The sequence below is a fragment of the Mastomys coucha genome, unplaced genomic scaffold (genome assembly GCF_008632895.1).
Source record: "Mastomys coucha isolate ucsf_1 unplaced genomic scaffold, UCSF_Mcou_1 pScaffold15, whole genome shotgun sequence".
Lineage (NCBI taxonomy): Eukaryota > Metazoa > Chordata > Mammalia > Rodentia > Muridae > Mastomys > Mastomys coucha.
In genome coordinates this window covers 150,358,409-150,370,000 of record NW_022196897.1, presented here as the reverse complement: position 1 = coordinate 150,370,000, position 11,592 = coordinate 150,358,409, and the positions used below count along the sequence as shown (strand labels likewise).

The 11,592-nt window shown below is 48.2% G+C and overlaps 2 protein-coding genes across 2 annotated transcripts in view; both read left to right on the top strand.

Annotated features, from left to right (window-relative positions):
• Matn4 (matrilin 4) overlaps positions 1-9,909 on the top strand; it is a 15,898-nt gene extending 5,989 nt beyond the window's left edge. Inside the window, exons 5-11 of the mRNA XM_031373751.1 lie at positions 1,401-1,523; positions 2,183-2,305; positions 2,401-2,523; positions 5,886-6,299; positions 6,402-6,554; positions 9,522-9,628; positions 9,717-9,909. Coding sequence (XP_031229611.1) covers positions 1,401-1,523; positions 2,183-2,305; positions 2,401-2,523; positions 5,886-6,299; positions 6,402-6,554; positions 9,522-9,628; positions 9,717-9,776 — 1,103 coding nt within the window. The 3' untranslated portion in view covers positions 9,777-9,909. The remainder of the gene's footprint in view (positions 1-1,400; positions 1,524-2,182; positions 2,306-2,400; positions 2,524-5,885; positions 6,300-6,401; positions 6,555-9,521; positions 9,629-9,716) is intronic.
• A 644-nt stretch (positions 9,910-10,553) lies between these two features.
• Slpi (secretory leukocyte peptidase inhibitor) overlaps positions 10,554-11,592 on the top strand; it is a 36,199-nt gene continuing 35,160 nt past the window's right edge. Inside the window, exon 1 of the mRNA XM_031373748.1 lies at positions 10,554-10,631. The gene's annotated coding sequence lies outside the window, so the exon portion shown is untranslated. The remainder of the gene's footprint in view (positions 10,632-11,592) is intronic.

The following is an 11,592-nucleotide window of genomic DNA, read 5'->3' as shown; positions in this document are numbered from 1 at the left end:
TGGGATCTGAACTCATGACCTTCTGAAGAGCAGTCGGTGCTCTTCCCTGCTGAGCCATCTCACCAGCCTGGCCACACTTTCATATGTATGTGTACATGTGTCCATTCTGTTAAAGGTGGAAGTGGGCAGGGATCTAATTAATGTCAAAGTCCAACATACAAAGGAAAAGAAAACATTACTTGTAGTTGCTATTAGATGCCCCTGTTCCTGGGAGCCATCAATCATCCAACTACAGGGTTTTCCCATCGCCATCTTTAGCCCGCTGGCTGGCTACTGGACCCCCTCCCATCCCTGCTCCACTGCAGCCCCTTCCTTTCCCAGGAACCCCACATTTTCACAGCCCTCCTTAGTTCAGGTCTAGACCAGCTTCACACATGCGCAGGACCAGTGTGCTCACTGCAACAGATCTCCCTCCCACCTCTTCAGAGGGAAGTGGCCAAGTCAAGTGCTTTTTCCCCCTGTGCTCCATTTTTCAGACAGGGAAAAGCTCTTTGCAGGTGAAGCTGCCCCTCCTCACATTTTCCTGTGAGCTAATGAGCTTGCGGAGGATCGGGTTCTCTATATGCCAGATTCAGTAGTGGGCTCTGGGATGTGGCCAGGGTTTGAATGAAAGTGTTACTTGGTACTGTAGAGAAATGACATGAATTCCCAAAAGTCTGGAGAGCACACCAGACTAATTAATTATGACCTTTAGGGTAGGGGCAAGGCATGGTGTTAACACTTTTTTAATTAAAAAAAAAAAAAATAACGGTGCACATATGCGTGCGTATGTGAGTGCCTGTGGAGGCCAGAGATAGATTTATTATTAGTGTGTATGTGTGATCTGTGAGTGCAAGTGCATCAGTCGGTGTCACAGGGTACACGAGGTCAGAGGACAACCCTAGGACTTGATTCTCCTCCTCCACCTTTAAATGGGTTTTGGGGATTGAACTCAGGTCACAGGCTTGTGAGGTAAGTGTTGTGTTACCCATGGAGCCATCTCCTGGAACACTCCACATAATAATAATAATAATAATAATAATAATAATAATAATAATTTACTAATTTATTATTATTATTATTATTATTATTATTATTATTATTATTATTATTATTATTTAATTGACAAGTTCTCTCACTGCATCCAGGGCTTACCAGTTGGCTAACAGGGTTAGCCAGTGGTCTTTGGAGACCTGCGGGTCTCTGCCTATCCCAGGGCTAGAGCTACAGCAACCACACCTGACTTTTACAGGGATGCAGGGGATCTAAACTCAGGTCCTCATGTTTCTGAAGCGGACACTTTACAGACTGAGCGTCTTCCTGGTTCTCAGCTGGATTTTATTAAAGAGAGCCTCAGAGGGCTGTTTGGCTAGGCTGTGAAACGAAGCCCCGAGCGAAGGCTGACTCTATCCTCTTTCCAGCCGTGGATCTCTGTGCTGAAGGAACCCATGGCTGTGAACACCTCTGTGTCAATTCTGTGGGCTCTTATTTCTGTCGTTGCCGAGCTGGCTTTGTGCTCCAGCAGGACCAGAGGAGCTGCAGGGGTGAGTAAGCCTCCCATGGACCCCTCTCGGTGAGCATTCTTTTTTTTTTAATATTTATTTTTTTATTTATTTTATGTGTATAAGTACACTGCAGCTGTACCGATGGCCGTGAGCCATCATGTGTGTGGCTGCTGTTGAACTCAGGACCTCTGTCGCCCGGCTAGCTCCGCCCCACTTGCTCCACCCCGTTCTCCCGACTCCATCCAAGTCAGAGACTGATGGAGTCGGCACCTTTATGACTCTCTGTAGAGGAGAAATGGGGTTCCAAGGCTTAGATACCCTAAGCCTAGAGACCACCAGGCCACCCTGGCAGCTAGCAACGACCTATACTCCCATGCCAAGTGTCTTAGGGTTTTATTGCTGTGAACAGACACACCATGACCAAGGTAACTCTTAATTTTTTTTTTTAAGATTTATTTATTATATATATAAGTACACTGCAGCTGCCTTCAGACACACCAGAAGAGGGTGTCCGATCTCATTACGGGTGGTTGTGAGCCACCATGTGGTTGCTAGGATCTGAACTCAGGACCTTTGGAAGAGCAGTCAGTGCTCTTACCCACTGAGCCATCTCGCCAGCCCCTCTGTGAGCATTCTAAACTGAGGCCCCTGATGACGACACTCAGAAGTGACATCTTGCCATTTCTTCCTTCCTTCAGCCATTGACTACTGCAGCTTTGGAAACCATAGCTGCCAGCACGAATGTGTGAGCACTTTAGTGGGGCCACAGTGTCGCTGCAGAGAGGGTCATGACCTACTGCCTGATGGGAGAAGCTGTCAGGGTGAGGAGATGTCTCTCATATTTGTAGGGGAATAGAAAGGGATTCTAGCTGCTGGGATCTAGCCTGACCAGTCCTACTTGGTGTCTCCTTTAAAGTCAGGGACTTCTGCAATGGCGTGGACCATGGCTGCGAGTTCCAGTGTGTGAGTGAGGGTCTTTCCTTCCACTGCCTGTGCCCCGAGGGGAGGCGACTTCAGGCTGATGGCAAAAGCTGTGACCGTGAGTTATAGGCAGAGGGTCTGTCCCTGCCCCATTGCCTGCCTGTTCTTCAATACCCAGTTACAGCCCCAAAGACAGTGATGGGTATGTGCCTATGTTGAGGGATGTGCATATGCCCAGCTTCCGTTCCAACTAGTCCTCTATCCTGCTGTCAAGACTGATTTCAAAATTCATATCCGATCATAATCCTCCTTCACTCAAAACCCTTTTGTGGTTCACCAGTGTCTACAAAATAAAGATCAAATGCCTTCCCCTTGAATTTTTCCAGCGCTGGGCACAACCACATTAATGGATAATGAAACCAAATTAGTGGGTTACAACCAGCATTTAAGGAAAAGAAAAGAAAAATAGTTTCCTGAGTTTAGGAGAGTAAGTATTGCCTCATGAGGTGGATGTACAGTTATGTGAAATGCACCATGGTATATTATTATTCTCTTTTTTCATTGTGGGATGTGGTCAATTTTGAAACCATCCCTTAAGCTCATTATCGTCCCACTTTAGCCAACCCTTTAGCCCATCTCTTGCCCCACTTGAACATTTCAGTCATACTGGCCTGTCCCTCTCTGAATGTGTCATGCCCTTCCCAGCTCCCATGCCTTTGTATGTGCTGTGCCAATCTTCTAGAATGCCTGTCTTGCCTTGGCAAATTCCCACTCATCCTTCAAGACTGTGCTAGCCCATTTGGGTTGCAATGTGGTAACACTGGTGTGCGTTGCTATAAAGAAAACACTCAAAGCTGGGTGATTGATAAAGAATAGAGCTCATGTGGCTCACAATCTGAAGCATAGTGTCAACATCTCGGTATTGGCCCTGACCACATGACAAGAGAACCCTTGAAGTGAAGAGTGTGTGTGTGTGTGTGTGAGAGAGTTCAAGTACAGGAGGTGGCCATCCTTTGTAACCATTTACTGACAGGGTCATTTTAGTCTCTTGAGACCTACTCAATTCTGTGATGTGCCTGTTACGGTTTAGATAGAAAGTATTTCCTCTCAAGGCTCATGCATCAAAGGCTTGATCCTTAATGCAAAAATGTTCAGAGCCCCGGGGTCTTATTAATTGACTAACCCAATGATAGATTAAATATGAGAGTAGTTTTTAGGGTGTTGGGAGATGGAACTATAGAGGATGGACCCCAGATTAAGGAAGCGGGTCACTGGGGGGTATGCCATTTTTTTGTTGTTGTTTTTTTGAGACAGGGTTTCTCTGTGTAGTCCTGGCTGTCTTGGAACTCATTCTGTAGACCAGGCTGGCCTCGAACTCAGAAATCCGCCTGCCTCTGCCTCCCAAGTGCTGGGATTAAAGGTGTGCGCCACTACCGCCCGGCCTATGCCATTTTTCTTTGAGACAGGGTTTTACGTAGCTGGCCATGTACTAGCTATGTAACTGACAATGACCTTGCACTTTCTAATCCTACTGCCTCCGGATGGTACCACGCTCCTTTTCTGTGGTGTTAGGGATCTAATCAGGGGTTGGTACACTTGGCAACCACTCTTCAAAGTGAGCTTCACTCCAGTTCCTGAAGACTGGGATTTGGATGTGTATTCCAGGCTGGTCTTGATCCTGTCTGTCTCCCAAGTGCTGAGATTACAGGCTTGTGCCTTCACGTCCTGTTTGAAGAGTGTCTTGCTTTAGCCCCTTCCTGTCCATCTGTCTATCTGTCTGTCTGTCTGTCTGTCTCTGTTTCCTTCTATAATGAAGGATGTTGCATTCCTCCATCATTTTCCTGCTGTCATGATATCTGGCCTCTTCCCAGGTCAAAGGCAATGGAGCCAGACAGCCATGGGCTGAAATCTCCAAAGTCGTGGGCTCAAACACCCTAAGTTACTTACATCACTGCGATGGAAAGACCATAAGATCCCTGTGTCTCAATCACTTCTCAGTCCTGTTACTCTGGGGACCAAGTTTCTAGCACATGAGCACAAACCAAAGCTACAACAGTGTCTTAAGTGTTTATCTCTCAGTTCTGGAAAGGCTAAGACCAAGATGCTGGCAGATATGGCGTCCCATGAGGCTCTGCTTCCTGGCTTATACGGGACAGTTTTCTCTTTATTCTCCCTTGATGGATGGGTGGATGGAGGAAGCAGGCTCTCTAGAAACTCTTACAAGGACATTAATTAATTGCATTCATGAAGGCAGACCCTCATGTCTGTGTCTAATCCCAATTTCCTCCCAAAGATGATCACATTGAGACAGGGTTTTATGTAGCCTAGGCTAGCCATGTACTAGCTATATAACTGATAATGACCTTGGGCTTCCTAATCGAACCTCACCACCTCCATGCAGCCTTCCTCAACCACTCCCAGGAAAGTGATTTATTCCTGTCTTGGGCTCCCCTACCACCTCCTTGTGGTGTGTTTTCCCTAACTGTGGCACGTGGCATGTCTGCCTTGCTACAGTCTGGCCTGATCTCGTGGGCCAGGATTATGTCTTCTTTGTTGTTGAATTCCCTTCTGGTACTCTGGAAGCCCCCGGATCAGAATGAAGGAGGCAGTGTCTCAGTGAGCAGGTCCAGCGATTTGGGGTTTAGATGATCCTTCCTTCCAGTCTTGGCTTCGCCACTGTTAGCTACGGAAGCAAGTCACAATCCCTTTAGCCTCAGAACCTAGCTTATGGAAAATGGAAATAGCACGTAAGGAGAACATGTGTAACGTGCACGATGTTTCAGTGTCTGACACATGATAAACATCAGTAAATGTAGTTCTTGTCATGGTGCTTGGAAATTGTGACAGGGCTGGAGAGATGGCTCAGTGGTTAAGAGCACTGGCTCTTCTTCCAGAGGTCCTGAGTTCAATTCCCAGCAACCACTTGGTGGCTCACAACCATCTGTAATGGGATCCGATGGCCTCCTCTGGCATGTCCGAAGAGAGCCACAATGTAATCACATACATAGAATAAAAAAATCTTAAAAAGAAAATCTTTGAAATTGTGACAGATACATGCTAGGTGATCAGTGAATACTCTAGCTATTGTGGTATTTTTACTATTGGTTGTTTAAACCAGGAGATGGTGATGTTTGCCTTTAAATCTCTGCACTTGGGAGGCAGAGGCAGGTGGATTTCTGAGTTCGAGGCCAGCCTGGTCTACACAGTGAGTTCCAGGACAGCCAGGGCTACACAGAGAAACCCTGTCTTGAAAAAAAAAAAAAAAAGCTTTTAACAAAGCATTTGGTTAGTGCTAAGCGCTTAATCATCAAAAGCTATCATACAAGAGGATGATGGTTATATATTGATTGCTGGGCACACACAGTCAGGACGCAAACTGGTATGCATTATATGATAAATATTGGCAATGAATAATTAGATTAGTAAGTGGCTCTGCTCGGCAAGGACCTGACCCCTCCATCCAAGCCTTCTCCTTGGCAGGGTGCCGGGAGGGCCACGTGGATCTTGTTCTCCTGGTGGATGGCTCCAAGAGTGTGCGCCCACAGAACTTCGAGCTGGTGAAGCGTTTCGTGAACCAGATTGTGGATTTCCTCGATGTGTCCCCCGAGGGCACACGTGTTGGGCTGGTGCAGTTCTCCAGCCGGGTGCGCACCGAGTTCCCTCTGGGCCGCTATGGCACCGCAGCTGAGGTGAAGCAGGCAGTTTTGGCTGTGGAGTACATGGAGCGCGGCACCATGACAGGGCTGGCCCTGCGTCACATGGTGGAGCACAGCTTCTCAGAGGCGCAGGGTGCACGGCCTCGCGACCTCAACGTGCCTCGTGTGGGCTTGGTGTTCACTGATGGCCGCTCTCAGGATGACATTTCAGTGTGGGCAGCTCGTGCCAAAGAGGAAGGTAGGTTTGGCAAGGGATGGACTGGTGTGGGGTTGGGGTGGAGGCTGGGAAGCAGTTTTTTTCCAGGCTTGGAGCTTTCTCCTGAGCGCCTGGGCCCTACAGGCATCGTCATGTATGCCGTGGGCGTGGGCAAGGCTGTGGAGGAAGAACTGCGTGAGATCGCTTCCGAACCATCGGAATTGCACGTGTCCTACTCTCCGGACTTTAGCACCATGACGCACCTGCTGGAGAATCTCAAAGGCAGCATTTGCCCAGGTGAGTGAATCTTTTCCAGCGAGGGTACTGGGGTTGGGGGGTGAGGGGGTGGGAAGGATGGGGGCGGGGTTTGTTGTTTTGTTGCCTAGCCTCTGATAGATGCCCTGGTCCTCAGCACTTCACTACCCTTCAGCTCTCTACACAGAACTTGTTATGTAAAACCCAGACCAGGTCTGTCACCTTACTGTAGCTTGTCAAAAATTCAGCCCGGGACAGTTAATCGGACCCTCACAGGCTTTGTGTGCACATCAGAGTCAATGAGGCATTGGGATTTTTTTTTTTCACTCAAATTAGTAGTGTCTGGAATAACTTGAGAAAACTTTATTATTAAAAATACTTTCAGAATTGTATTTTATGCACACCTTTTGCCTGCATATATGGACGGGCCTGGTACATGTGGAGGCCAGAAGTTGGGGGGGGATCAATTCCTATGGGACCAGAGTTACAGATGGTTGTGAATCACCATGTGGTTGCTGGGCATTGAACTAGTGCTCTTAACTACTCAGCTGTCACTCCAGGTCGAGAGAAAACTTTTAAAAAAGCAAATCAAATTTAGCATTCATAAGTGGAACCAACTATAATCCTCCAGTTTGTTAGGATTCAAATTTATAGACTTGGCAAAGTGACAGGACAGGGTTGTCTTTTTTTTTTTTTTTTTTTTTTTTAAATTTTTATTTTTTTACAGTGGCTTGTGCTTTCTGGGGACATAGACCATAAATGCCATCATTGCAATGCATTTGGTCTCCAGCTAGGGGGGAAAGGATCTAGATGTGCCTGCATGGAGCAGCTGGACCTTATAGGGGACAAAGGTTCTTGGTGGGGTGCTTGATTTTGACCATGGGGTCTTTAGATTCTAACACAGGTCTAAGATGTGATTCTTCTTCCAGTGTCTACTGCTGATAGAGGTAAGTTAGCAGGGCTGTGTCCGGGGCAGAGACTCTGCAGTTAAATGTGCTTCCTGCGCTGCCACCAACTCTAACAATTAACTAAGGTGTGTGGACACATCAGGCTTTAGGACCCTTCCTGCCCCGACTTACTTACAATGGACTCTGGATAACTTACTTAACCCCTGCCCTACCTTACCCTCTTCTGTAAGAGGAAAGATTCCCAAAGTTACTGCCAGCTTTAGATTTCTGAGGCAGGTTGGAGCTCTCTGGCTAAGGCTCTTCACTGGCTGACTATAAAGGCCCAGGCAGATCCTCTTCCTTCTGTGACCCTGGGTTCTACAGTTCTAAAGTCAGAGGTGATGTTTGGGAGTGTTAATGAGGCCATCAGTAAAATGACACAAGGTTGGGAAGGATGAGGGGTTTTTTTTTTTGGTTTTTGGTTTTTCGAGACAGGGTTTCTCTGTATAGCCCTGGCTGTCCTGGAGCTCACTTTGTAGACCAGGCTGGCCTCGAACTCAGAGATCTGCCTGCCTCTGCCTCCCAAGTGCTGGGATTAAAGGCATGTACCACCACCGCCTGGCTAGGATGAGGGTTTGACTGATAATAGAAACTTCCTGTGGAGACTGAGTGCTAAGAATTGTGCCACTATTTTATTACCTGCAATATTAAAAACAAGAGCTGGTGAAATGGCTCAGCATGTAAAAGCAACTGCCATGTAAGCCTGGTGACCTGAGTTTGATCCTGGAATACATTATCAAAAAAGCCCAATGTGATGGCTCGCCTCTGTTCCCAGCAGCCCTACAGGAAGATGGGGGGTGGGGATGGAAGCACCTGGAAGCTTGCAGGCCAAGCTAGCCTGGATTAATAGGCAAAACTAAAGAGAGACCCTGCCTCAAAAAGGTGGAAGGAGAGAGTTGACTCCCAATAGTTGATCTCTGATGTCCACGTGAGTGCCGTGGTCTGCCTTCACACATATATCAGACACACACATAATAAAAAGTAAATAGAAAATGGCGTGGACTAACAGTGATACTATCTCTGTAATAATGACCAGTGTTTTCTGTACTGGTCAGGGAACAGACAACCAAGTTTATCTGTGCTCCACTCTCAGATGTTGAAGTGTGTGTGGAGATAAACTTGGATCCACAATTTTTTCTTTTTGCATTTGAGACAGGATTTCTCTGTGTGGCTTTGGCTGCTCTCCTGGAACTCATTCTGTAGACCAGACTGGCCTCAAACTCACAGAGATCCTTCCTTCTGCCTCTGCCTCTTGAGCACTGGGACCAAAGGCGTGTACTACCATGCCTCACTTGGATCTGTAACTTATAACATTAATTTCATCAGAATCAGTGGAATCGCACATTGCTGGGTTTCATCCTGACTCACTCGGTCTGGGATAGGGTTTGATAATTTGCCATTATGACATATTCCTAGGTTGTGCTGGTACTGCTTGCCCACAGACCACAGCTTGACGAATGCTGGTTTACTTGAAATACACAATGAGGGGTTGACTTGTGCCTGGCATTGCTTTAGATATTGTGTCAATAAGGTATTCAGTTGCTACATGTGTATGATGAATTACAATTGGTCGCAATAACACAAAATAAAAACTGAGTTCTTCAGTTACATCAGCCACATTTCAAGTGTTAAATAGCTCCAGGTTGGCTTGTGGGTTTTGAATCGGGCAAGACAGATAGAGAACAGTCCATTGTTTGTCGTGTCTCGTTTGGAGAGAGCTCATCCATCTGGACTTTTTCTAATCAAAGTGAAATCCATGGACTTCAGGAGCTTATTGAAAATACAGATTCTCACTCTGAATCAGAATCTGGATTCTAGTAAGCTCCGTGGATATCCTAGAAAGCACCAGGGTTTGAGAATTCCTCTTGCAAGTTGATACACATACGTAAATCCTCACAACCACCAGTGGGTAGTTCTTTCATTATATCCATTTTACGGCTGGGACTCAGGCCAGGTCTAAATCCAAAGCATACGCCACCACCGACTCGGTAGAGGTGTATCAGAAGCCTGGTGAGCTCCCTTTTGGCTTCTCATTCCCTTGACTCTGGCTCTCTGCTTGCAGAGGAGGGCATCAGCGCGGGGACAGAGCTTCGGAGTCCCTGTGAATGCGAAAGCCTCGTGGAGTTCCAGGGCCGCACGCTGGGGGCGCTCGAGAGCCTGACGCAGAACCACATCCTTTGGGGCTGGAGGTGCGGGCTGCAGGGCGGGTGAAGGGATGGATCTCTGAGACCAAAGCTTCCTTAACCGTACCCGCTTACTGGCCCGGCTGACCGAGCGCCTGGAGGAGCTGGAGAACCAGCTGGCGAACCGGAAGTGAGGGTCGCCTGCTGTCCGAGCAGCCACGAGAGGCCGAGCCCGAGCCCCGCAGCCTGGACTGTCCGGGAGGGGGCGCTGGCGGGCCCCAAGCGCTGCCTTCGAGCTGGCCTCACTTGAACCAGGAGCCAGATTTAGGGGATGGGGACGAGGGGATGGGGAGGTGCTGGCGGGGAAGGACTGCTACACTCGCCGCGAGCTTTGTTTGTTTTCCTTTTCTAAAAAAAAAAAAAAAAAAAAAAAAAAAACCCAAACACATCAGTTTTCACGGGGTCGGTTTGTGGCTAGTGCTATGCTGGCAGAGGGAGGGGAGTTCAGACGGAGCGTGCTCGCAGGCGCCCGCCCGGGCGGCGTCCTCTTGGAGAAAGGCGCATTGTGCAGTACTGGGGCTGGGGGCAGGGGGCCGCTGCTTCCCGTCTCTTGTTTATTCAGCCCAGAACAGATGGCCCGTTATGTAGGACGTGGGGAGGGAGGGGGTGCCCCGAGAACCTTTGGGTCCGAGGAAGTCTGAGTGCCCCCATCCTCTAGCACTTCGTTTTCTTGCTGTTCCTGTCTTCTGGAGCCAAAAATGTGGCTCAGAGGCCGCTTGGGACCTGGCTGGGGAGGTGGGGGACGCAGTTGAGTCCCTGAACAGAAAGAGTGGGGGATGAGAGATGGGCTCCACCTGGATTGTATCATCTGCCTCTGGCACTTGGTGGCACCCCTGGGCCTGTGGCTCTCCCTCTGCAACTCCTTCAAGAAACAAAGCTGAGCCACACGCCCCCCCCCCCCCCCCCCCCATCAGCAAGGAACACAAACTTCCCGGGTACACGCGGCAAACTAATGCTTCAAATACGTCCAGATCCAGAATGAGCGTCAGGTAAATTCCTCTGGGTTTGTTTTGCCATTGTTAAAGCTGGGACAAGGTTTAACTGGGACAAGCAGGACTGTGGTTAGAGGAATTTATGCTAAGGTACCTGACACTGCCGGACATATATTTTAGGTCCTTTGTTAATGGTAGTTAGCAATTATTCTTATGTCTTGGACCTGGTTTTAAGTGATTTCCTAGTATTGCCATTGTATCCGTTCTTATTCAGACAACCTCCTTGTGAGATAATTAGTGTCTTAGATGGCAAGATGGCTCAGCTGGCAAGCACATTTATCAGCCAGGCTTTACAATCTGAGGTCAAACAGGCGAGAACTCCATTAGGCTGTTCCCTGACTTCCACCTGCCACCTGTTCCTACTTCATTGGAATGGTCAGAAATAGGGCGGGGTCAGAACGGATGAAAGGGAGGGGCCTGGACTCCAGGTGCCAAAAGGCTGGATACCTTAGAGGAGAGAGAGGAGTAGGGAGTGGAAGGATATGATTGACGGGAGCCTGTGTTCTCTAAAGCCACATTCCAGAAGGGCAGGAGGAGAGAGGGAGTGGAGGGCAGTTGTTTGTGAATCAAGGAGTAGCCACGATGATGACAATGGTTCTAATAATGTAAAAATAAATGCTAAAAATAATCACTACCTTCGTCATTCCCATTTTCGACAAGATGGAGCCATGTAGTTTCCCAAAGTGGCATGTCTAATCAACGGCTGAACTGACGATGCCATGTTTCTGATTGCTGCTATAACAAATGAGGGCCTTGAAGGCAAAATCAGTTCCCAGCCTTACAGTTCCTGGAGTCAGAAGTCCAAGAACGCAGTTGGCAGGGCTGGCAGGGCTGCCAGGGCTGCCTTCTCCTGGAGGGTCTGCTTTCCTTTGAAGCCGCCTCTCAAATCTCTTGGTTCAGGATCTCACCGCCCTCTGATCTTATCACCTCTTTCTCTCTCCCTCTCTCCCTCTCTCCC